This window comes from Neolamprologus brichardi, chromosome 23 (assembly GCF_056152115.1).
Source record: "Neolamprologus brichardi isolate AB-2024 chromosome 23, ASM5615211v1, whole genome shotgun sequence".
Classification (NCBI taxonomy): domain Eukaryota; kingdom Metazoa; phylum Chordata; class Actinopteri; order Cichliformes; family Cichlidae; genus Neolamprologus; species Neolamprologus brichardi.
Window position 1 is genome coordinate 2,577,785 of NC_142125.1, and position 24,852 is coordinate 2,602,636.

Below are 24,852 nucleotides of genomic sequence, written 5' to 3' on the forward strand. Positions count from 1 at the left end.
AAGGAAAGTGGAATCAGCCATTCCACAACTTGTTGTTGCCAAAAGATGTATAAAGTTCAGGGCCTGTGTGTATATGAACAACACAGTTTCATACAGGAGAAACCTTCTTGGCCCTGGCTGTGATAACATGGTGTTCTCTGCAATAAGAAAGAGACTTTATTGTGTCGGTTAAAGCTGATATCAGCATGGCAATGAAACAGCCCTGATAACAACTGAGGTAAGGTGTTTTCTCACATGCTAAGATAGTTTACTCTCTTCTGCTTGCAGACTGTAGTTTTCTGGACAGAAGAGATCCATGTATGTGCTGATTTTTGATCATCCAATGCTTTAATAAATACACCAAAAGATGAAGCGTTTTGACTGCTGGCTCCTAAAAGTGGATAAATGATCATGCTAACAATGGTGATAGCAAGACAATATAAAAGACCCACCTTTAAAATATAAGAACAAAAAACATAAATGCATAATTTTGCCAGTTAACTTTTATTTAACCTTATTTATTATTTTTATTTTTTATTTAGCCAAAAAAGTGTCTAGATTAAGAATTCTCCACCATTTATGACTTGATTAGCTTATTATTACAGAATGTAGTCAAATTAACTTGTTTCCTCTGAAGTCCTCAGCCTCTCCTGTGAGACTGAGAAAGAAAGCAGCTTTACTTCTTGCTTTCTTTGACCAGTTGTTCCACTTCCTTCATGAAGCGCAGGCAGAGCTCATCCTGCCACGGCAGAGCAACACACTGAACCGCCACAGGTAGACCCTCACCACCAGTCACTGCCTGAACACAAAACACACTCCTGTCACTTAATGCTCAGCAGCTGAACGCACCACAGTCTCCTTCATCCACCTACTGTGACAAAAAAAAAAACTATAAATATTGAAGTAATAATATTATTTCTACTTCAACATGCACAGATGAGTAATAGGGAACATCAAACGAGTGCTTACACCTCTAATAAAGTCTCACATGTGTCAGCTCTTTTTATACAAATATAAAAATAGGGATATGTACTGATAAGTGATCAGAATTATAATATTTCTGGATATCTGAGTTAAAACTGAATCGACTGGAGTCAAAATCAATACGCAGCACTAATTTTATGGAGAAATACGAATGTAATGTAATGAGTTGTGTAACAAATTGGCTTCACCTGGGAATAATTAAGTAATGTACTGGATGGCCTGGCCTGACACAACGTGTTAGTAAATCTGGCTCTATGTTCTCACTCAGTCTTATCTCACTGGTACATGTTGCGTAGAGACCGTGCCAGCAGCTTAGAGGGACCATTGTTCCAACTCATACTTGGTAATCTGTATCTTTTTAAACACATCTTCGCTTAGTTTTCCAAATAAACTGACCAGTGGACAAAAGTTTCACTTCCAGACACACACGCAAAAGGCTCAGAGTTTCCACCTCTTAACCACAGTCTTCTTACTGCACCCTTCTTTACAAAAATCTACTTTATGCCTTTTTAATGTTAAAACCCAGTTTGTCCTGAGACAGCGTTAGTAAATCTGGCTCTGATCTCACTCAGTCTTATCTCACTGGTACATGTTGCCTACCTCTTTGAAGAGTTTGTCCCACATGTCCTGATAACAGCCCTTATAGTGCTTGAGTTCCTCCTCATCCTTTGTGGTCACTGTGGAAACAGTGACTACACCCGCAGGAAAGGTAAGGAGATTGTAGAGTGCCGTGTAGCTGGCAGCAACTGAAAGTGTAGAAAACAAAAATAAAGAAACATAAACACCATTCTTAGCCTTTAAAAATGTTGTTGAATGTTGATGTTTAAAGTGTTCACATTTTAAACATCTTTAAAGTCCTTAGATTACAGTGTTTTAAAAACAAAGTGATAGATACAAAAACTAAGTTGTCTGTCATACTGAGTGAATCATACCTGAGGTTTTACCACAGTATAAGAAGTTGTAGGCTGGTCCAGTCACAGGACACAGCAGCACATCAATGTTGCAGCTCCTCCAATGTGCTATTGTCTCATGAATGTAGTCCTAAAGAAAACACAGGAAATCTCAATTTCATCTTTAGACTTTCATACGTGACCATGCATCATCAGCTGACAGTACCTCAACAGCAGCATGTTGCTTCCACAGCTCTGGAACAGATCTAAAAATGAAGCAGAACGTTTGGATATAATTCCTAGCACGTGGAAATGTAACAAAGTACCTGAGATTCAAGCACAAATGAACAATTTCAAGGATACTTTCTCACCCAACTCCACAAAGAGCATCAAAGGTGGCAGAAACACGAGGAAACTGCCAAAAGAAGAAGACAAACTGAGGTGTAAAATTTATTTTCAAACCAATCTCTAAATTAATATGTTTCGGTCACAGAATTAGAGGACTCACCACGGGTTTCAGCAAGAATGAAATGGTTTTCTTCAACCACTTGGGAAAGCCGTAAGGAAAAACCTGAGGCTCCAGAGAAGGGTCCACAGGTCCCCCTTCCCTAAAATGAAAGAGATCATTGGCACAGGAGAAAACAGTCTGTTCAGAGACACTGAACTGAGAATTACTGTAATGGGTTCAAAAAGAACCACAACCCCATGTTGTTCATAAAGACAATGGCAGCATGGTGATGTTTAGTGGTTAGAACTAAAAAGAAACAAAATCTCTAAATGTTAGATGATGAATCTATGAAGAATAATGAAGTTTGGAAAACAAATGGTAATAACTGACTTATTAAATGGAATAACTCACAGTTTTTGTAGCAGGGTGGTAGCTCCATCTGCTAAAACACCCTTTATAAATAGTTCAGGGAAAATTTGATCCATCTTCAGTGGACAGTAAGGGACGAGCTAAAGACACAAATATCAACACTGAGGACCCATGACTCATATCACATACGTGGCTTGACAGTGATCCTAGTGTGTGTGGTGACGTCTTACTGTGTGCCCTGCTTGCTCTAGCAGAGCTTTGACCTCTCTGACGCCTCGGGCCATGCTTGGAGATGGATGCGTGTAGCCATCGCTTTCATAATAACCAATCCTTAGAGGTCTGGAGCTTCTGTATATCTAAAAGTCAATCATTTTTACTTCCTCAGTCAATTAAACATAATCAGTTTGAATTGATTACAGCCTGTAAAGTTAATTCTGTATCTCAGGAGATTAATAACAGGTGAGGTAAGAGTAATATAAAGTGAAGCATTAGTAAAAACTATGTATCGGCTTAATTTGTAGCTTTTAAACAAAAGAATAATCATTAACAGATTATATGAACCTCACAGTACAGGACACACCTCCATGTTAAAAGGTAATGGTGGAACAGTGGGGTCCAAAGAAAACATGTGGTCACAAAGAAGTGCCTGCATGCACAGAGCCAGGCTGTCCACATCTCTTGCCATGGGTCCAGGAGATGACGGCACTAGTTTCATACGAAATATAAAGCAGTGACTCAAATATTTGAGACAGTTTGTGTCTGTGAAATATTGCTATACAGTGGTTATGTAACTACATTTACTTTATATGTAAAGTACATATGTTTCTTACCTGACTTTTGCCCTCGATAAATTGGACGAAGCCCCTGTAAACTAATCATTACCCAAAAGTGTTAATAAAGCTTAACTCAGCAATGTATAATAAATTTATAAAAACTGACTGAATGAGACCCACCTGAGCCGTGCTGCAGTTGGTTTGAAACCACAGATTCCACAGAAGGATGCAGGAATACGGATACTGCCACCTATATCAGTGCCTATACCAAGCAGGGAGCCCCCTCCCCCGATGAGAGCCCCCTCCCCACCAGATGAACCTCCAGAGGTCTTCTGGGGGTTATGAGGGTTCACAGTCTGCCCGTAGATAGGATTCCTGCAGTCATAGCTGTCAACAGACAGTTAATGACTCGTTGCATATTATTTTCATTCATATTTTCATTATTTGCACATTTGGAATGGACAAAGGCAACTTAACACATGCACACAGTTTTAAATGTGCTGTAGATTTTTATGTGAGTAATTAATAAAAGATGTACTTTAAAAGAGCTTGAGGCAAGTTGGTTCTCACAAAGGGAATAGCTCCTTGTTTCTTCAGGACTTGAACAAGCACACTGTCCTTTTCAGCGGGCTGGTCCAGGTTAATGACCACACCACAAGAACAGTCATGATTCTAGTGTTGGAAAAAACAAAGATGATAATGTTACATCAAATACCTGAGCGATGATGCTCGCGAATACTGTACCATACTTATAAATACTGATGGGAAATACTTCAATACTCCCAACCCCCAAAGGGGCCATGGTCGCCCCGGGGCTCACGGGGTTGGGAAGCGTATCTGTAACCGGAAGGTCACTGGTTCGATCCCCCAGGGCAGCTGTGGCTACAACTGTAGCTTGCTTCCACCAGTGTGTGAATGTATAGTGGCATTGTAAAGTACTTTGGGTGCCTTGAAAAGCACTATATAAATCCAATCCATTATTAACTGTAACTGATATTTGCATTGCATAACCTTTGTAATACCTTAAATGCAATATTTTCTTTGATGCTAACTGGAACTCCGTACAAGAGACCATCCTTGTTGGAGCCAACAGTTGTCAACTGGTCCAAACTCTCCAGCAAAACTTCAGTGCAGCAGTTCAGCTTTTTGTTTACAGCCAGAGTCTGTTGGAAAGGAAACATCATCATCTCCATCACCTTTGTAAAATATTAAACTCTTGTTGGAAACACAAACATTACTTGACACATCAGTCTGTGTTGCTTATATGAATATTATTATCCAGTGTGTCTAAACTTTAACTGTAATAAGACACAATTATGTGTAAAAAGAACTAAAAAGCAGTGAGTTATAAGCAGGGGCGGATCTATAAGGGTGGCATGGGGTGACAAGTGCCACCCTAAAATGATCCCTTGTCACCCCAAGTGCCACCCCAGTTTTGAATATGACAGTGTTGTTTATTAAAATAAGATAGCATTAACAGTTTGAGCGTAGTTACAGTCAACAGTGAATATAAATGCTAAAACTGAATATATTGCATAGTGTTCCCCTCCTGCACCATTAACAAATGGTTCAGCCCATAGCAGGATCGGTTTGTCTTGTTTTCAGTAGCAAGCGATGCTTATGATTGTGCCAGAGCACATTTTGAACAACACCATGGGAATTTCGGATTTTACACAGGTGGGTGGATGTTACACTCTGTAAATGGAAGGAAGGTGAGTGTTATTAACCCTCTGTGGTCCACGGACACGCTGCACCTCCAAATCACATGACTGATGTAAGCTGACATAGCAACAAGCTGCAGCCACGCTGAGTCTCTATTTCAGCCCACATTGAAAGTTCAGACTTCAAAGTTTTTTCATTTTAATTACAGGCCAGTAAATCCAGATTTATGATAATATATATCAGCCACACTTTTTTCTAAATACTGTTATCACGTTTTTGTGTGTGTGTGTTTTAAGCGTTTTCTAAGGACAGCGCGAAAACAGTAAAGAAAGGAAGAAAAGCCGCCTCTTTCCTATAGGTGGAAAAATGTACCATGTCGACCAATTAAAAAAAAGTCAACATGTGGGATTTGGTTGTTTAGGAAGAGGGAAAAGTTTGGGGAGTGACGGTAACGGCAGCGAGACAGAGCGAGAGAGAGTTTTTAGATGTGGGAGATTTGTGACGTTTAGTGTGGAGTGTATACTTACTGTGTTGTGTAGTCGTTTTGTTTTGTGTGTCAGTGAGGGCACTAATGAATGTCACAAAGGCACATTTGCCATTAAGTAGAAAACCAGCGGAGTGATACACCTCCTGTTGTCAGGCCTGCAGGTTTATCCCTGTGCTGTTCTGTCTTTTGGTGGACAAACTTTTTTTTTTGTACTGGCACACATCATTTGTGGGGCATCTTATTGCAACACCTGATTGTTCTCTCACTTTAGTTTTAGTAATACTTTTAAATGGTTGTAGAAAATGAAAAAAATAACAGCAGGTGTATTGGCTGCATTTTTAGATAAATAGTTGTATATGTTTACAAAATGTACAATTTATATTTGTTTTTCAAGTTATAAAAATTTACTCAATGTGTCTGGGGGGTTTTTTTTACAGTAAAAAACACTAGTAGGATTTTAAGTTCTTTGTGTGATTTCAGATCAGTAATAGTACTATTAATAGTAATAGTAGTACTAATGCAGTATGTCAGTGAAAAAACAACTAAACTCAGTTCAGCTGAAAAGAATGACACCAAACAAGGCAAGGGGGAAAAAATTAAATGAAACAATTTGAGGGTGAAATACAAACGTAAACTCAAAAGGAGTCAAAAGTCGCCGGTTGTATTTCAGACCTCAGTGGGTTGATCCAACAAATCATGAAAAATTAGGTTTACATTTTTGTTCATGACAGTGCAGATTTCTGACATTTTGTGTAATTTAAGCTGTAACAATGTGACTGTTTTCTAACAAAAAACAGTGAAACTTAAGTTAGACTTGTGTTTGTAAACGAACCACCCCATGTTGTGTAGCTTTCTGGATTTTATACTTATTGGGCTACATATTTATTTATTATACAGGCTATACAGTACATAAGATCAAAACTCACATGTTTTATGTAACTAATGTGTGTAATTATGTGGGCTACAGACAATAATTAAGTTATAGACTATATTTATATGAAAAACGTGTATACTTACTGCATTTGAATCATTTTAACCATATGTAACCACCTGCATGTGTGTTTGGGGGGGAAAAAAGGCTTTGATTTTGCCACCCCATTTGATTTCTTTGCCACCCTCATGCCACCCTAAGAAAATTTCTCTAGATCCGCCCCTGGTTATAAGTAGGAGCAATGTCAAAAATAAATAACATTTGGATAAGCCTGACTAATGTAAATGATTACTTAGTGTTAAAATTAGCTTTGCTGTATTTTATCTGTTATGAGAGGTTTGTGTCATGCTGGATATTGAACCTTTTCCATGTAAGAGTAAAACACATCCTCGGGGCGCAGTAAACCTTCGTTCAGCTGCTGTGTCAGCTCAGACAGGGAGAGCGTCAGGATCAAAGCAGAGTCAGTTGTCGGATGCTAGGAGACACAGACCCACACAGAATCATTATGTTATTATTATTTCTTTTAAAGGCTGCAACAAAGAGACGCAACCACATCCATGTACAGATTCAGGATTCTTCCTTCCACTTTTTTTTTTACAAACTTTCTCAAACACAGCAATGAGTTCACTGCACTTAAACGGTTTGCACAGTCCTAACTTTCATTTCCATGCTCAAGCATGGAGACTGGAGATGGCACAATACCACTTTTTTTATATCCGATACCGATACCGAATCCGATATAGTGTGTTTTTTAATCAATAAAACGTTTTTTTAATATCTTGCTGCATTTTGTATAAGTTTATACTCAAGTTTAAATAAATAACAACACTAAAGCTATTCTGTTATACCTGTATATAAAAATACACTGCGCCCAAAATATTTCATAGTTCAGCAAAACTGATCAATCTAATAAACTTAAACCTGCTCCATCCTCCCTATTCTGGTATTTTAAAGAGTACTTAGCAGAAATATTAAGCAACCCAACTAATAGGCTTGCAAACTCCCAGCAAAAAAAAAAAAAAAATAGGGAACCACCCCCCACCCTCCACCTCATGATGCTTAATGGATGTAATCAAATTTAATTTGATGGAGGGGGAAAATGCACAAAAATAATTTTTTTTTCAAGAATAATTAAATAGATTAAATTAAATAGATTCAACATCTTTCTTCAACAGAATTGCAGACTGCACAGATGGTATCTTCCCAAAGGAAAAAGTACTATAGCTTACTAGGGTATATTAGACTCAACAGTTACTATATACAGTAATGGACTTCTATATATTTTACATCAGATTAAAACTTTGGGTGTAAGAGTCAGATAATTATTTATTAAAAGCTCGACATTTTAAATGAGAATAAGAAAGAAAAGTATGTCTTTGTGCCCCCTTTTCCCTGTTCATGCCCTATCGGCCCCCCTGGCTAAATTTTGCTAGATCCGCCCCTGACAGCGTCAGCTACGTAGAAAACGATCCTGGTGTAGAAAGTAATATTAAATAAATTCTAACAACAGCTTATCAAGCTTAAACGTGCTGCTGTTGTTCAGCCGCTGGTTTCCTGGTTACAGACTTGCTACAGAAAAGCCGATCAGCTGATCATTAAGCAGTTTCACCATCGAAGTAGCAGCAGGAGAGAGAGAGAGAGAGAGAGGCAGTCCCTCCATATATCTGTTGTTAAGCTTAACGTGGGAACGCTTTACAGACATTCAGAGATGAACTTACACACTTGCCGATATCTTATCCAGTAATTTGGGTCAGTATCGGACTGATACCGATACGTAATATCGGATCGGTCCATCTCTAATGGAGAGTGCCAGTAATTGCAAAGTGCCAGTATTTTGGTATTTAATGACTACACCTCTGCCAGGTTAAACTAAAAGCAGATCATTAGCTGAGATTTCTCAAAAAAGACAAAGTAGAAAACCCCCCAAACCTCTGAACTCTCACCGACTGTTTGTACCGGAGCACCGCCTGCTCTGCCCGCTGCAAGCTTTCGTCTCTCCTCTTTCTGGCTGTCTTGATCTTTTCCTCTGCCTGTCGGAGGCTGTTGGACTTTTTCACCCGCACAAGCAGGTATCCCACAATGCAGGCGACACCAGTGAGTAGAGCCGCTGTCCAGTTGTCCATCTTCACTCTCTTAATAAACAGTTCACTGTTCTGCATGGCTTTCGTCTTTGCCCTGTGGCTGCAAAATGCAAAAATCCAAGTGGACCTAAAGTCAGATGTTTAAACACATGACAGGCTTGTCTTGTTTTAGGCGTGGTCGTGTTGTGCATGTGTAATGTTACATCCTGTGAGGCTGTGGGAGTGTGTGGGCGTGGTGTTGTCCTCTCCCTCTCCTCCTCCTTCTTTATTGCCCCTCCCCTGTCTCTCTCTGCCCCTGCCCTCTCCTATTAGGGCACACGTGCTGCTCATCTGCCCTCGTTGACCACCAATTACCCTCAGAGGAGATATAAGCTGGAGATGAGCAGTGTGGAGGTAGGAGAGGCTTCTGGTGGATTTGATCTGTGCTGGTCAGTGTGTGACTGGGCTAGGTGTGGAAAAGGCCTGCTGTGTGTGGAAAAGGCCTGCTGTGTGTGGAAAAGGCCTGCTGTGTGTGGAAAAGGCCTGCTGTGTGTGGAAAAGGCCTGCTGTGTGTGGAAAAGGCCTGCTGTGTGTGACCAGCCCCACTGTGCGTGGCTCTTTGTGAGTAGTTTTAACTGAGCGGTGGTTCTCCTTAAGTGACGGCGGCCTCCATTATTTTGTTTGGCCTGTCTGGTTATTGTTAATAGCAGCGTTGCTGTCTTTTTCTGTTGAAGCCTTATAGTTGTTTTCTTTGTTGAGTGGTCACCAGCTCTTTGGGTTGACCTGTCTGATTTATCCTTAAAGCAGCGGTGCTGTCTCTTTTTGTTGTTACTATTTATGATTATTGAGGCAATTGATTATAATAAAGATATTTTGTGTTAACTACCTCTACCTGGTGTTCTTTTCATTTCAACCCGGATCCAACTGTTACTGCCCTCCATCCTCATCGCCTAGATTTTATGCGGGGACGTAACAAAGTGGGGGCTCGTCCGGGATCGGAATGAAAGGAATTGAGTTGTTTACAAGTGTGAATAGATGTTTGTGTGTTGTTTGAGGGTCATTTGACTAGCTGCTGCTCTCCCCGGCTAGCACAGGGGAGTGTCTAGCTGAGCATTTGCTCTTCCTTCGGACATTCGTTTTTTGTTTTGCCTTTGTTATTTTCGGAGCAAACCCGGGTGGGGATTAATTCTCTGTTGGGGGTAGGCTTTTCGGTGCCTTTGGCACTTGATGATTTGCCTTTAAAGTGGCCTCGAGCCTGGTACGCTCCAGAAGCTAGGTCAGGCTAAATTTGGAGTAGGCAGGACTGGGGGGAGTGTGGGCAGAGTTTTAGTTAATGGTTGACTTGACACAACACATTTTATTTTGCCTGTTTCTGTTTTTGGTTCAACCCGGATCCAACTGTTACTGCCCCCCATCCTCATCGCCTAGATTTTATGCGGGGACGTAACAGTAATGATAAGAGCAAATACTTGTTTGCCTAGTATCATGTTTTATGTTGTTAATGTTCCTAGACTGTAGGGGGAGCTAGAGAGCCAGAGGGAGTTACCTCGGAGTAGACTGTGATGGCGAAGCTTTGTTTACATGTGAACCACAGTTCGATAAAATACCTTCTCTTCAAGTAATGGTGTCATTCAAAGAAACTACCTTAGCTTCCCTAATCTACATGCACAGCAACATGGCCATTCATTTCAATAATAACCCACATTCTAAGATGTAAACTTTATTGTCATCTCCGCTACAGTCCAGTATATAGAGAGAGGAGACGACGAAGCTCCAGTTACATCAGTGCAAGTAAACAAACAATAAATATAAGAAGAGTAAGAAAATAAATATACACTTTAGGACCAGGGGTAAAGGGATCAATAACAATTTAAAATTTATGTTTTATATTTTAATGATTTAAAGTCTCACACACAACCTGTGGAACAGGGAGGGAGACCTGCTGCTTCCAAATAGAGCACATTTTATTCATAATGTTGTAAATTCAAGCCCATTATGTATTCATGATTTGAATCCTGGGTTCAAAGCCAGAGGGAGTGTTCGCCCAGGTCGCCTAACAGGCTAGGACCGCCACTGACTGTCAACAACGACGCAACACAAGAAGAAAATCACTACAGCCCACCCAGTGCTGTACAAAAGAAAGTGCGAAAATGACCCACCACCTGAGGTCCCAGGCCACTGGCACGTCCGTTCACCGAAATAAAACACAGAAATACGTTAAAAGAATAAAAGGACACTGAGCATCCGGCTCGCTACAGATCATAAAAAACTAAAACCAACTTTAATAACTTTAATAAAAGAAATCACACACGCGTGCACACGCACACACACACACACCATACTGGAAGGCTTATGCCCCACGAGTCAACTACAACTCGTGCTGGTAGTAATTGTCCAGGCCTCGATCACAAGCCGGTCTGGCTCCCCACAGGCTGAGATCGGCAACTGAGGCAGTTTACGGTTCCCAGCACGACACTCGGGCAGAGGATCGCTCCAGCCCGATCATAGAGGCGTGGGTACAAGCAACAATCCAGAATAAAATAAAATAAAACCAGGCGAACCAGAAAAAAGTAAGCCTACAGTTTCATGATGAGAAAAGACAAGACAAGACAGCAGGCTCCACCGAGGAGGAGCCCTCACAACAGCAGCTGGGAAGGCGTTTCACTCTTCCGATTAAGATCGGGCAGTTTGCCACGGAGATGTGAAGGCAGCAATCAGGGGCGATTTTAGCCCAGTTTTGGAGGTGCTTCAGCAGCCCCAAAGATGTCTTACTTTTTTTGAAAATATTTGCTGTTTGTGGGACACACTACTAAAAGTATAAAAAGCATACACTCTAAAAAGTAATTCATCAGGCCTTTTACCACCACTTGATTAAATCCATGTGTCATGGAACGGACATATTATAGTTGTTTAAGAAGTGTTACTACCACCTAGTGGTAACTAAGCAGAATGTCTTTTTTGTAGAGGAAGTGGTCTACAGGAAGTAGTGTGCTCTTTAGCTGCTGCAGTGACAGCATGTAATCCGATGGCAATCTCTGCAATCCTGGTGTTAAAGTCCACAATATCGGCTTCATCCGTAAGTTCCTATACATTTAATGTGTATTAGTAAGTTTTGACATTGTTTTGAGTTAAATCATATGGAGGCAGGTAGATGCTTGTATGTTTTCAGCAGATGCTCCATCTGTGGTTGTGTGTTTTTCACTAGAGCAATGTTATTCTCCCAGTGTAATGGAACATGTCTTCATTGTGTATTTTGTATTCTTTTTCTTTGTACAGTTTTACAAAAAAGAGAGAGAGAGAGAATTTATTTTCATCATTAAATCCTGCCAAACACAACAAGCGGCCTGTTTCTTGGAGGATGAAGTGCTGGGAATAAAGATTGTTAAGCTAGCTGTATAGCTGAAATTACGTTGCCTGCAACAAACTTTAGTGAGGACAGCATACCATGGCTGCAACATAAAAATTCTAATTTATTGATTAAGATAGACCTTCTAAGTTGCAAACTTTATTTTTTTGGGTTGTGTTGAACTAATAATGTTGGTAATTACATTAAATTAATTTTATATGTAATTTGAAATTAAATCCCAATGTTAGTTGGTTCAAAATAAAATTCAAGTTGTAATTACTTAAAGAAATTGAATAGATAACTTTTTTTCCCCCACTGTAACTTCTGATTTCAAATTCCCTCCCCTACCGACTTAATTAGCCCGGGCAAATTCACACATGTTGCGTTGCATGGTGCAAGCTTTTGTAAAAGACATTTCAAGGTAAGTAACATTTCATTTACAAATAACAGTTCTACCAAAGCAAAGCATTTGTGCTAGTCACCTGTAGTCGATTTGTGTATGATGCTCATACAGATAAGAAAATACTTTGCATTACCACATGTAGCTAATGCTACATGTGGTAATGCGGTGTGGTATGTGGTATGCTAATGCATCTTAAAGTAAGTATTGTTCTTGATCCTAAGAGCTGTAGCTATCTTTGTTTTTTTTGTTTGTTTTTTTAAAAATCAGACTGTGTGAAATATTGTTAATGTCATTCCAATAGCATTATTCTAGTATAGGCTATGTGAATCTACTTAACATTAAGACTTTATGTAAGCAGTTAGTATAGTGTGATAATCTAGAGTCATTAGTGCTTTGTTAAGTTGGGACACATTTTTTACAAAATGGGCTGGGAGTGAACAATGTGTAAATTCGAAACCTCTGCAAAAACAGGGTTGCTAAAACGTTAGAGATTACACCACGGTCATGGTGGGGAAGTCTCCCTTGTCTTCACCAAGATTGTTTTTGTTCCCTCAAAACTTGGGGTAGCCTTAGATCACATCTATCCTCTTTAAATAATGTATTAGAGCATTCATCAATGCAATATAGCTAATAGTGTGCAAGGTTTAATTCTTCTGTTTGTGTGGTCTACAGATAAAGGAGGAGTTCAGGAGAATAACCACTGTAAGTGTAACCCATGACTGTATCCCAATTCAGGGTCTGCAGCCTTAAAGGCCACATTTTAAGGCCGATTACGCCACCGCGACGCGACGAGGGCTGTCCCAATTCGAAGGCTGCTCGAAATGCGGCCCTCAAATGAGTCCTTAATTTCCCTGAATTTTAAGGACGTGGCGGTGTAGACTTCGTGGCCCAACATATCCCAGAATGCATAGCGCGGTGGTGGGTGCGGATAATTTTGCCGAAAAAAAAAACGGCGGCTGAGGGGCGCCCAAAGAGTAAACTTTAAGTAAGTACTGAATATTATGTCACTTATTTATGTGCAAATGTTTAATAACGAAGAACATTAAAACATTACTGTTGGCCACATGTCGGCAAAGTTATGTGACATTAGTGACGTTTGTACTAACTTGGTTTTAAAGCCTTTACTTTAAAATATACGCCGTCCCATAGCTGACCTTAATCTTACAGAGAATGATCAAAGCTCATGTAGAAACAAACAAACAAATGAACAAAAGATTTTCTCCTTCATTTCTGTCAAACAAAGCTGTATGAAACGTTTCCAGCCGTTAGTATCATGGTTGCTAGGCAACCTGGGCAGCGCGACGGAGGCTAGACCGTCCCATTTCACAAGCCTCGCACTTCTGGCCTTAGCGTTCTTTGAGTACGCGGCCCTTGTGGACCGTTAAGGCTGCGTACTTTAAGGCAGCAGACTCTTGCTGTGTCCCAATTTAGGGTCTGCACGCTTGAAGTACGCGCACTACGCGTACTACGTACGGCGCGTACTATAAGTACGAGAAGTGCGGAAATGAGAGGCTTGTGAAATGGGACGGTCTAGCCCTTCGTTGCGCTGTTCAGGTTGCCTAGCAACCATGATACTAACCGCGAGAAACGTTACATACAGCATTGTTTGACAGAAATGAAGGAGAAAAATGTTTTGTCATGACATCACTTTGATTAGTTGAGTATCTGAGGCTGAGGCCACGGGAATAATAAATATATATGTATAGGCTTTAAAGCCAAGTTAACGCTGTAAGTACAAACATCACTAATGTCACACAACTTTGCCAACATGTGGCCAACAGCAATGTTTTAATGTTCTTCGTTATTAAACATTCGCACATAATTAAGTGACGTCATGTTCAGTACTTACTTTTGACAGTTCACTCTTGGCCGCTCCCTTCTGCCGTATTTTGCTGCAAAATTATCCACACCCACCGCCGCGCTATGAATTGTGGGATATATGGGACCACGAAGCGTGCACCGTGTCACTACCCGATCCGTACCGGAAACCCGATCGGTACCCCGCATGCGCAAATCTTACGTCACTTCCTCTATTTGCCAACATTGCGACACTCAATATATTTGAATGATACGGTTAGCGCCCAGTTAGCTCCTAGCATTTCTCAACAGCTCTGCCTCCTTTTCGACTACCGGGACATTTAAACAATGGATAATCCGTATACAAACAAATTCATGCTTTTCTCCTCAACAGAGAGCGTTCCCCGATTGAACAACAGCGCCGTAAAATAAGAAGAATGGCGCCTAATTACAGACTTAATAATATTGACTTAGCAATGTGTCACGTGAAGATTCAGCAGCCAGATTAAGTGTTTACTGACAATTGACAGTGATAGCGGACATCACCACTATTCCAGTCAATCCTCTCCACACAGACAAGCATAAACACACTCGACTATCACTAAATCAAATTTAACACACGTTTGTAATGACGCCAATTCAGTTTACAACAGGATTCATTCGCTCGGTCAGCAGGTGGCAGTATCCTCGTACACTGGGGAGTAAACTGCCATTAAACGAACAGAAGAAGAAGAAAACATCTGCACATGCGCGGTACGGATTGGGTAGACCCGATTTGTACGGTCCGACTTTGCACATGCGCAGTAAGGATCGGGGAGTCCCAATCCGTAACTATCTTTTTATTTTTCGTTTTTGTCTACATTGTACTGAAATGCTTCATTATTGCAAACATTTTAAGATATACTTATTATTCTTAACATTTTAACAGATACTCTGACCCATAACTATCGTAAAACGCTACGACCGGAAGTAGACACCTTTCGCGCATGCGGGGTACCGATCAGGTTTCCGGTACGGATCGGGTAGTGACACACCGGACCACGCTTGATATTTGGGGAAATCGACGGCGCATTTGGAGTATGCATTTGAAGTACATTTCGAATTGGGACAGCCGTCGTCGCGTGGCGGTGACGTAATCGCACTTGAAATGCGTACTTCAAGCGTGCAGACTCTGAATTGGGACACAGCATCTGAATTGGGATACAGCCCATATCAACTACTTCCTGTCACATGACCCACGTCAGCTGATTTGAGGTCCCTCTCCTGATTGGCTCCTTCCACGTCGCGGCAACTCTGAAAACCGGCTGTGGGGGGATACTTCCGGGTTCGACTCCTGCTGTGGCTGTAAGCTTAAGAACGGCGTTGGAAAACAAAGCGTTTTCTTCCCTCAATTCATCTATAAACTCATTTCACCTCAGCGGTAAGTGTCCTTAATATCTACCAAAAACAACCTTTTGGTTGTCAGTAAGCAGTCGATCGTTTTTGCGATTAAAAAAAATGACTTTGTTCGGCGGCGTTCCCACCGCGAGCAGAACTCAGGTTCAAAAACCGCTGTTTTTGAACCGCACTTTAATGGGCTTACTTTGAAACAAAGTGCGATTGAATGATTATTGGTATGTGTTGCCTTGAATTCGGCTATGCTGTCTGTTAGACAGTTGTTTTTCTTTATTGTTGTTTTTGTATTTGTTTGTAGCGAACGCTACTGGAATATATAGATTAAGCTACGTAGCCAAGATAATTAATAATTTAACTGTTGAACATTTGTGACTGATGATGATGATGATGATGATTCATGATTTGCATTGTTACATAGACTTGCAGAAAAATGTATTTGTTTAATTTGTTTACCGGTAAACTGAATCGAACCTGATGTGCTAATGGACATTTTTCTGACCTACAGTTCAGGCTTTTTTTTTTTTCCCCCTTTGATTGATCTTCTTCATATTGAAGTGGCGAGCCGGTAGGACCATTCTTTGTTGTTTTCCCCCACTTTGCCGTCTTTGGATTACGTATGTGCAGATGTTTTCTTCTTCTTCTGTTCGTTTAATGGCAGTTTACTCCCCAGTGTACGAGGATACTGCCACTTGCTGACTGAGCGAATGAACCCTATTGTAAACTGAATTGGCGTCATTACAAACGTGTGTTAAATTTGATTTAGTGATAGTCGAGTGTGTTTATGCTTGTCTGTGTGGAGAAGATTGTTGGAATAGTGATGATGATGTCCGCTAACACTGTCAGTTGTCAGTATAAACACTTCATCTGGCTGATGAATCTTCACGTGACATATTGCAAAGTCTGTATTATTAAGTCTGTAATTAGGCACCATTCTTCTTATTTTACGGCGCTGTTGTTCAATCGGGGAACGCTCTCTGTTAAGGAGAAAAGCGTGAATTTGTTTGTATACGGATTATCCACTGTTTAAATGTCCCGGTAGTCGAAAAGGAGGCAGAGCTGTTGAGAAATGCTAGGAGCTAACTGGGCGCTAACCGCATCATTCAAATATATTGAATGTCGCAATGTTGGCAAAGAGAGGAAGTGACGTAAGATTTGCGCATGCGGGGTACCGATTGGGTTTCCGGTACGGATCGGGTAGTGACGTTGCTGCCAGAGCGATGGTGGCTGAGACGGAGCAGAGCAGAGGTGGAAGTGCCTGGCTTAAAACAGGACATATTAGCTGCATTTAACTTTCAGTTACTCTTTATATAGTTATGTAGGAGTCAGACCATGTTTCTTTTAACTGAAAAACATTACACCAGGTAACCTGCTGTGTTGAAAATGTGTTTTCCGACGATGTTTGCTCTGTAGTAAAATTAGCGATATTTGACTGCCCTGTTGCTCTCATTGAAATGTATACAGCCTTTTTAAAATCTAAAACTTAATATTGTCCGTAGCCTGCTGTTGTTACCACTGTCCTGTTTGAAATGTAATGAGAGAAACTGGTTATTTTGTCATATGTGCATGTGCCGATATTGAACCCAAGGTACTAACTAGCTAACTGACTGGATGCCCATTTACCTTATAACTCCGTGTGTGTGTGTGTGTGTGTGTGTGTGTGTAGATTGTCAGTCCAAAGAGGGAGAGAGGAAAGAGGGGAACATGAGGACAAAGTACAAGATCAGGAAGTACCAGGTAAGAAAACAGACAGGGAGTACTAACAGGCAAAACAGGAACTGTTAAACTGGCAAAGAAAAAGAAAGACAAACAACCAAATTTACTCATACAATCTGGACGTTGTGTTCTCCCTATATTAAAGCTGCTATACAGAATCTGCAAAACAAACTGGGTTGTCAGCCCTGGCACTGCATTACCATATTGAGCTTCAGTCATAGGTTAAAAGAAAAGAAAAAATCTGCAGAGCCATAGTAGTATCTGCAGTAAAGATCTTTTCATACATTGTATACATTGTACCAAAGGCCAAGGTGTCTCCATTTTCTAATAATATTTTGTATATTTCAAGGACTCTTCTATTTTTGGAGTGTATTTTTTATGTATCTGTGTTGTATTATACATACGTGAATCATTTCCCCCCAGTAATTAAGGTTAGGATATGCATTTTTTTTTTTTTTTTTTTACAATTCCAATCCATTCTTCTTTGTTAGCATTTAAATAACCTTGATCAGATTTGATGGTTTTGTTACAGACTTTTCAAAAAAGTGTTTTGCTATTCTTTCAAAAATGTGGGGATTAAATTGTGTTAAAATGTACAAAACAGTGATGTCATGTTTTGTGATGAGGACCCAGGCACAGAGAGACTTGATGAATTTAAACTTATGATTTAATAAAGAAATTTGCAGACTTGCACAGAGAGGGTAAAATTATGATGACTGATAATGGAGATGAAGACAACAGACGATGAGGACAGGGAGGAAGAGGGGTTTAAATGCACCAAGGAGACAGTCAGAGAGAACTCGGGACAACTGGAGGCATTTAGGGATGCAGGGACTGACAGAGATGGGGAAGAAGTCTCATCGTGATGAGTAAAGTTTACCTTGCCTGGAGGGGCAGCTCTCTGGGTGCTCAGCACCCCCAAAGCTCTGATCCTAGAATCGCCCCTGGCAGCAATCAAACCCTAAAACAACAGATAAATATAACCTTAGCCTCCGCTAATTGTGAATGCTAATAAAAGTAGTTTTAACGGCTTACCCCAGGACCGGAGGCGCTGGTGGAGATAACTCGAGCACCTCTCTCCGCAACACCGGAATAAAACAGAAACTGCCGCGCTGTAGCTTTCATATGATCTACTCGCTTGCTGATCAATCCGTTGTGGTGTGCCAGCATTGACTGCTGCTTTTTGCCAAACGGATGAGAGGAATAAACCATATAACTTTATATGGACTGGCGCCACCCTGCAATCAATATGCAGGTCGGTTACTAATTAACCTAGTGGCGCAGCCGAGCGCAAGCGCAGTAGAGCGAGCGAGGGAGAGAGAGAGAAAAAGAAAGGCGAGTAGCCCATCCGGCTACACTTACATACAAATTAAATGCAACTAAATCCCATTAAATTTGTATCACTGTTGACTTAAAAGATTTCTAGTCCAACAACACAATAAACAATATAAAAAGTGTATGTAAATATGAAGACAAAATAATGAAAAACACTTCTTGTAAAGCGTTAAATCAGCGTAACGATTATTTTTAAATGCAAAAAATTGATCAGCCAACATACTGGAAACTGTTCTCCTGAACAACAAACAGCAACTACTGTAGCTGGTGTTATTTAATGTTTTAATTAACGGGCGACCGTGGCTCAGGGGGGTTGGGAAGCGTATCTGTAACCGGAAGGTCACCGGTTCAATCCCCGGGCTCTCTGTCCTGGTCGTTGTGTCCTTGGGCAAGACACTTCACCCTACCGCCTACTGGTGTTGGCCAGAGGGGCCGATGGCGCAATATGGCAGCCTCGCTTCTGTCAGTCTGCCCCAGGGCAGCTGTGGCTACAACCGTAGCTTGCCTCCACCAGTGTGTGAATGTGAGAGTGAATGAATAGTGGCATTGTAAAGCGCTTTGGGTGCCTTGAAAAGCGCTATATAAATCCAATCCATTATTATTATTAACTGTTTTCAAATCAACATTTCATATTTTTATTTTATATATGTATCTGTTACACAATTTAAACTTTAATAACTTTACAACAAATAAAAGCCTCCGATGTAATCCTTTTGAAACTACGTTCACATAACTTTGTATTGCAATTTACATTAATGATATCGGCTGTTGAAGCTAAAGGTGTCGCTCTGCACTGTTGGGTTATTAACCCCTCCACTGCCACGCAGTTTTCTGCTGCTTTTAATCAGCCCTGTGGCCCTTCTGACTTTGTCTACTCTGATACAGAAGACCTTAATTCCTGGTTTTATTCTTGCTGTCAAACTATCTTGGAATCTGTGGCTCTAGATGTCATTTCAAACTCTAAGACTGCTGGAATTGCTACTAGAACTCTACCAAAGAGGCAAAAAGGGAATACTTTGCAAATATTATTTCTTCCAACAGTCATAACCCACTTGTGTTATTTAAAACCATTGAGGCTGTTCTTAATACTCCATTGAATGTCTGTTTGGAAGTTTCTGCTAATATGTGCAATAATTTTCTGATTTTCTTTTTTATAGTAAATGATGTCACCACCAGGGCAAATAGAACTCTTTCTGTCAGCCTTCTCAGTTTTGTATCATCTTCTGCTCAGAATGCAACATTTTGATTATTTATTTATGATAAAATTAAAAAAATATTTTCCCAAAAGTTTACATAATGAATGACATACGACACAAAAGCAAATGTACTAACTCATATCACCATCAATGAAAATAAGTTGGGGGTTTCTAATTATTATTTTACAATAATTTTAATTCAAAGTAATTCAGTGAGTGCTGTCAGGGAACATGTGTTTTGTGCACATTATTTTCGATACCTATTGTTTAATGTTAATTTTCAACATTTTTAAACTTGTGCTAGCACTGTCTCTTTGCCTAATATTGACATGCTTCCAGTTTTCAAGCTTTTAGTGCCTTTTCATGCTTTATTACATGAAATGGATGGTGTTAGGGAGAAATATTTTCATGTATGGTTAAAATGTCCTTTTATACTTCTATATTTTTTGTATTGCAGGGATAAAGGAAAGTGGAATCAGCCATTCCACAACTTGTTGTTGCCAAAAGATGTATAAAGTTCAGGGCCTGTGTGTGTATATGAACAACACAGTTTCATACAGGAGAAACCTTCTTGGCCCTGGCTGTGATAACATAGTGTTCTCTGCAATAAGAAAGAGACTTTATTGTGTCGGTTAAAGCTGATATCAGCATGGCAATAAAACATCCCTGATAACAACTGAGGTAAGGTGTTTTCTCACATGCTAAGATAGTTTACTCTCTTCTGCTTGCAGACTGTAGTTTTCTGGACAGAAGAGATCCATGTATGTGCTGATTTTTGATCATCCAATTCTTTAATAAATACACCAAAAGATGAAGCGTTTTGACTGCTGGTTCCTAAAAGTGGATAAATGATCATGCTAACAATGGTGATAGCAAGACAATATAAAAGACCCGCCTTTAAAATATAAGAACAAAAAACATAAATGCATAATTTTGCCAGTTAACTTTTATTTAACCTTTAGCAAAAAGCCAAAAAAGGTGTCTAGATTAAGAATTCTCCACCATTTATGACTTGATTAGCTTATTATTACAGAAAGTAGTCAAATTAACTTGTTTCCTCTGAAGTCTGCAGCCTCTCCTGTGAGACTGAGAAAGAAAGCAGCTTTACTTCTTGCTTTCTTTGACCAGTTGTTCCACTTCCTTCATGAAGCGCTGGCAGAGCTCATCCTGCCACGGCAGAGCAACACACTGAACCGCCACAGGTAGACCCTCGCCACCAGTCACTGCCTGAACACAAAACACACTCCTATCACTTAATGCTCAGCAGCTGAACGCACCACAGTCTCCTTCATCCACCTACTGTAACAAAAAAAACTATAAATATTGAAGTAATAATATTATTTCTACTTCAACATGCACAGATGAGTAATAGGGAACATCAAACGAGTGCTTACACCTCTAATAAAGTCTCACATGTGTCAGCTCTTTTTATACAAATATAAAAATAGGGATATGTACTGATAAGTGATCAGAATTATAATATTTCTGGATATCTGAGTTTAAACTGAATCGACTGGAGTCAAAATCAATACGCAGCACTAATTTTATGGAGAAATACGAATGTAATGTAATGAGTTGTGTAACAAATTGGCTTCACCTGGGAATAATTAAGTAATGTACTGGATGGCCTGGCCTGACACAACGTGTTAGTAAATCTGGCTCTATGTTCTCACTCAGTCTTATCTCACTGGTACATGTTGCGTAGAGACCGTGCCAGCAGCTTAGAGGGACCATTGTTCCAATTCATACTTGGTAATCTGTATCTTTTTAAACACATCTTCGCTTAGTTTTCCAAATAAACTGACTAGTGGACAAAAGTTTCACTTCCAGACACACACGCAAAAGGCTCAGAGTTTCCACCTCTTAACCACAGTCTTCTTACTGCACCCTTCTTTACAAAAATCTACTTTATGCCTTTTTAATGTTAAAACCCAGTTTGTCCTGAGACAGTGTTAGTAAATCTGGCTCTGATCTCACTCAGTCTGATCTCACTGGTACATGTTGCCTACCTCTTTGAAGAGTTTGTCCCACATGTCCTGATAACAGCCCTTATAGTGCTTGAGTTCCTCCTCATCCTTTGTGGTCACTGTGGAAACAGTGACTACACCCGCAGGAAAGGAAAGGAGATTTTAGAGTGCCGTGTAGCTGGCAGCAACTGAAAGTGTAGAAAACAAAAATAAAGAAACATAAACACCATTCTTAGCCTTTAAAAATGTTGTTTAATGTTGATGTTTAAAGTGTTCACATTTTAAACATCTTTAAAGTCCTTAGATTACAGTGTTTTAAAAACAAAGTGATAGATACAAAAACTAAGTTGTCTGTCATACTGAGTGAATCATACTTGAGGTTTTGCCACAGTATAAGAAGTTGTAGGCTGGTCCAGTCACAGGACACAGCAGCACATCAATGTTGCAGCTCCTCCAATGTGCTATTGTCTCATGAATGTAGTCCTAAAGAAAACACAGGAAATCTCAATTTCATCTTTAGACTTTCATACGTGACCATGCATCATCAGCTGACAGTACCTCAACAGCAGCATGTTGCTTCCACAGCTCTGGAACAGATCTAGAAATGAAGCAGAACGTTTGGATATAATTCCTAGCACATGGAAATGTAACAAAGAAACTGAGATTCAAGCACAAATGAACAATTTCAAGGATACTTTCTCACCCAACTCCACAAAGAGCACCAAAGGTGGCAGAAACACGAGGAAACTGCCAAAAGAAGAAGATAAACTGAGGTGTAAAATTTATTTTCAAACCAATCTCTAAATTAATATGTTTTGGTCACAGAATTAGAGGACTCACCACGGGTTTGAGCAAGAATGAAATAGTTTTCTTCAACCACTTGGGAAAGCCGTAAGGAAAAACCTGAGGCTCCAGAGAAGGGTCCACAGGTCCCCCTTTCCTAAAATGAAAGAGATCATTGGCACAGGAGAAAACAGTCTGTTCAGAGACACTGAACTGAGAATTACTGTAATGGGTTAAAAAAAGAACCACAACCCCATGTTGTTCATAAAGACAATGGCAGCATGGTGGTGTTTAGCGGTTAGAACTAAAAAGAAACAAAACCTCTAAGAGTTAGATGATTTAAGTTTGGAAAACAAATGGTAATAACTGACTTATTAAATGGAACAACTCACAGTTTTTGTAGCAGGGTGGTAGCTCCATCTGCAAATAAACCCTTTATCAAAAGCTCAGGGATAGTTTGATCCATCTTCAGTGGACAGTAAGGGACGAGCACACCTCCATATTAAAAGGTAATGGTGGAACAGTGGGGTCCAAAGAAAACATGTGGTCACAAAGAAGTGCCTGCATGCACAGAGCCAGGCTGTCCACATCTCTTGCCATGGGTCCAGGAGATGACGGCACTAGTTTCATACGAAATATAAAGCAGTGACTCAAATATTTGAGACAGTTTGTGTTGGTGAAATATTGCTATACAGTGGTTATGTAACTACATTTACTTTATATGTAAAGTAGATATGTTTCTTACCTGACTTTTGCCCTCGATAAATTGGACGAACTCCCTGTAAACTAATCATTACCCAAAAGTGTTAATAAAGCTTAACTCAGCAATGTATAATACATTTCCAAAAACTGACTGAATGAGACCCACCTGAGCCGACCTGCAGTTGGTTTGAAACCACAGATTCCACAGAAGGATGCAGGAATATGGATACTGCCTCCTATATCAGTGCCCATACCAAGCAGGGAGCCCCCTCCCCCGATGACAGCCCCACATTATAATAACCCACATTCTAAAATGTAAAATCTAATTAGTTCTCAGAATGTAAAGAATTTATGCAAAATCGCTGCCTTAAAGAAAAGTACAGCTTACTTAAGATTGCTGAGTTAGAGCAACTTATTCATTGTGAGTACACAGCAGTAAGAATAGCTTGATTTTTCTGAGTGAGAAATACTAAATGTTATCCACTGAAATAAACATTTATTGTTCAGCTAAATTAAAAAATAGTTTGTGGTAACTTACGTTTTAACATTTTGCTTGCATACAAATTAAATGCAACTAAATCCCATTAAATTTGTATCACTGTTGACTTAAAAGATTTCTAGTCCAACAACACAATAAACAATATAAAAAGTGTATGTAATTATGAATACAAAATAATAATGAAAAACACTTCTTGTAAAGCGTTAAATCAGCGTAACGATTATTTTTAAACGCAAAAAATTGATCAGCCAACATACTGGAAACTGTTCTCCTGAACAACAAACAGCCACTACTGTAGCTGGTGTTATTTAATGTTTTAAAGGTTTTCAAATCAACATTTCATATTTTTTATTTTATATATGTATCTGTTACAACATTTAAAACTTTAATAATTTCACAATGAACCAAAGCCTCGGATGCAATCCTTTTGAAACTACGTTTAAGCGTCCCATAACTTTGTATTGCAATTTACATTAATGATATTGGCTGTTGTAAAGGTCCAGTTTTGTTTATTGATCTAAGCCTGAGCTGCTATGCGTGGTTTCCAGTAGAGGGCGCTGTCGCTTAGTTAGCGGCAAGCCGCACTTCCAGCTTGTATTTGATTGCTTAGTTGATATTTTATTGTATTTTCTGCTTTGTTTGAGTTCATATTTGTAATAAGCGTCTAAGAAAATGTATTTTGTGTTTTTGTTTACTTTTCACGGTGCATTGGCGCACCTCAGCACTGTTAGATTCTGAATGAATCTCAGTGTAAAAATGAATGCACCCATCGAGGCTCTCTCTATTTCTTCCTTGGTCCGGGGGACTGCTACAGTGAAAACTCGGTCGCTGATTAAAAGACTACTTGCTAGCTGCCATGCCAGATGAGTGCAGCCCATGCCTGTCGAGCTGGGTCCATGTGTCAGCTGTGAGAGATTTCTACACCAGTCAACATCATCATTGCTTCGTCGCCTACCTCCACTTTGAACTCTGATAGTCACTTTACAAAGGTGCAGGTTTTATGCCCATTAAGGACTTTGCTGATAACAAAGTTAACATGTCTGCACACTAATTCAGAGTTACTTGCCTTAAATATTTTGTGGTTTACAGCCTTAAAGGTATACTGCATTGCACTAAGTATTTACAATCTTTAA

The 24,852-nt window shown here is 39.9% G+C and overlaps 1 protein-coding gene and 1 pseudogene across 4 annotated transcripts; both read right to left on the reverse strand.

The window, feature by feature from the left end:
• Positions 1–464: 464 nt before the first annotated feature.
• LOC148095955 (vitamin D3 hydroxylase-associated protein-like) lies at positions 465–18,458 on the reverse strand. 3 transcript variants are annotated; one of them, XM_087835946.1, is made up of 16 exons: positions 18,273–18,458; positions 18,118–18,198; positions 6,885–6,998; positions 4,466–4,606; positions 3,982–4,115; positions 3,624–3,830; positions 3,501–3,541; positions 3,251–3,375; positions 2,901–3,026; positions 2,713–2,810; positions 2,362–2,461; positions 2,225–2,268; positions 2,080–2,119; positions 1,896–2,004; positions 1,564–1,709; positions 465–778 (listed from the first exon to the last, which is right to left on the reverse strand). In XM_087835946.1, the coding sequence occupies exons 1-16, from the start codon at positions 18,447–18,449 to the stop codon at positions 656–658; spliced, it is 1,806 nt and encodes a 601-aa protein (XP_087692072.1). In that variant the 5' UTR covers positions 18,450–18,458; the 3' UTR covers positions 465–655. The 3 variants fall into 3 exon arrangements, with proteins under 3 accessions (XP_087692072.1, XP_087692070.1, XP_087692069.1); XM_087835944.1 differs by lacking the exon at positions 18,118–18,198 and adding an exon at positions 8,467–8,704 and having other exon boundaries at positions 18,273–18,317; XM_087835943.1 differs by lacking the exon at positions 18,273–18,458 and adding an exon at positions 8,467–8,704.
• A 1,877-nt stretch (positions 18,459–20,335) lies between these two features.
• On the reverse strand, positions 20,336–23,511 carry LOC148095956 (fatty-acid amide hydrolase 1-like; annotated as a pseudogene). Its single transcript, XR_015717172.1, has 9 exons — positions 23,387–23,511; positions 23,264–23,304; positions 22,911–23,138; positions 22,576–22,675; positions 22,439–22,482; positions 22,294–22,333; positions 22,110–22,218; positions 21,778–21,923; positions 20,336–20,995 (listed from the first exon to the last, which is right to left on the reverse strand). The product of XR_015717172.1 is annotated as a fatty-acid amide hydrolase 1-like (transcript).
• Positions 23,512–24,852: the final 1,341 nt, after the last annotated feature.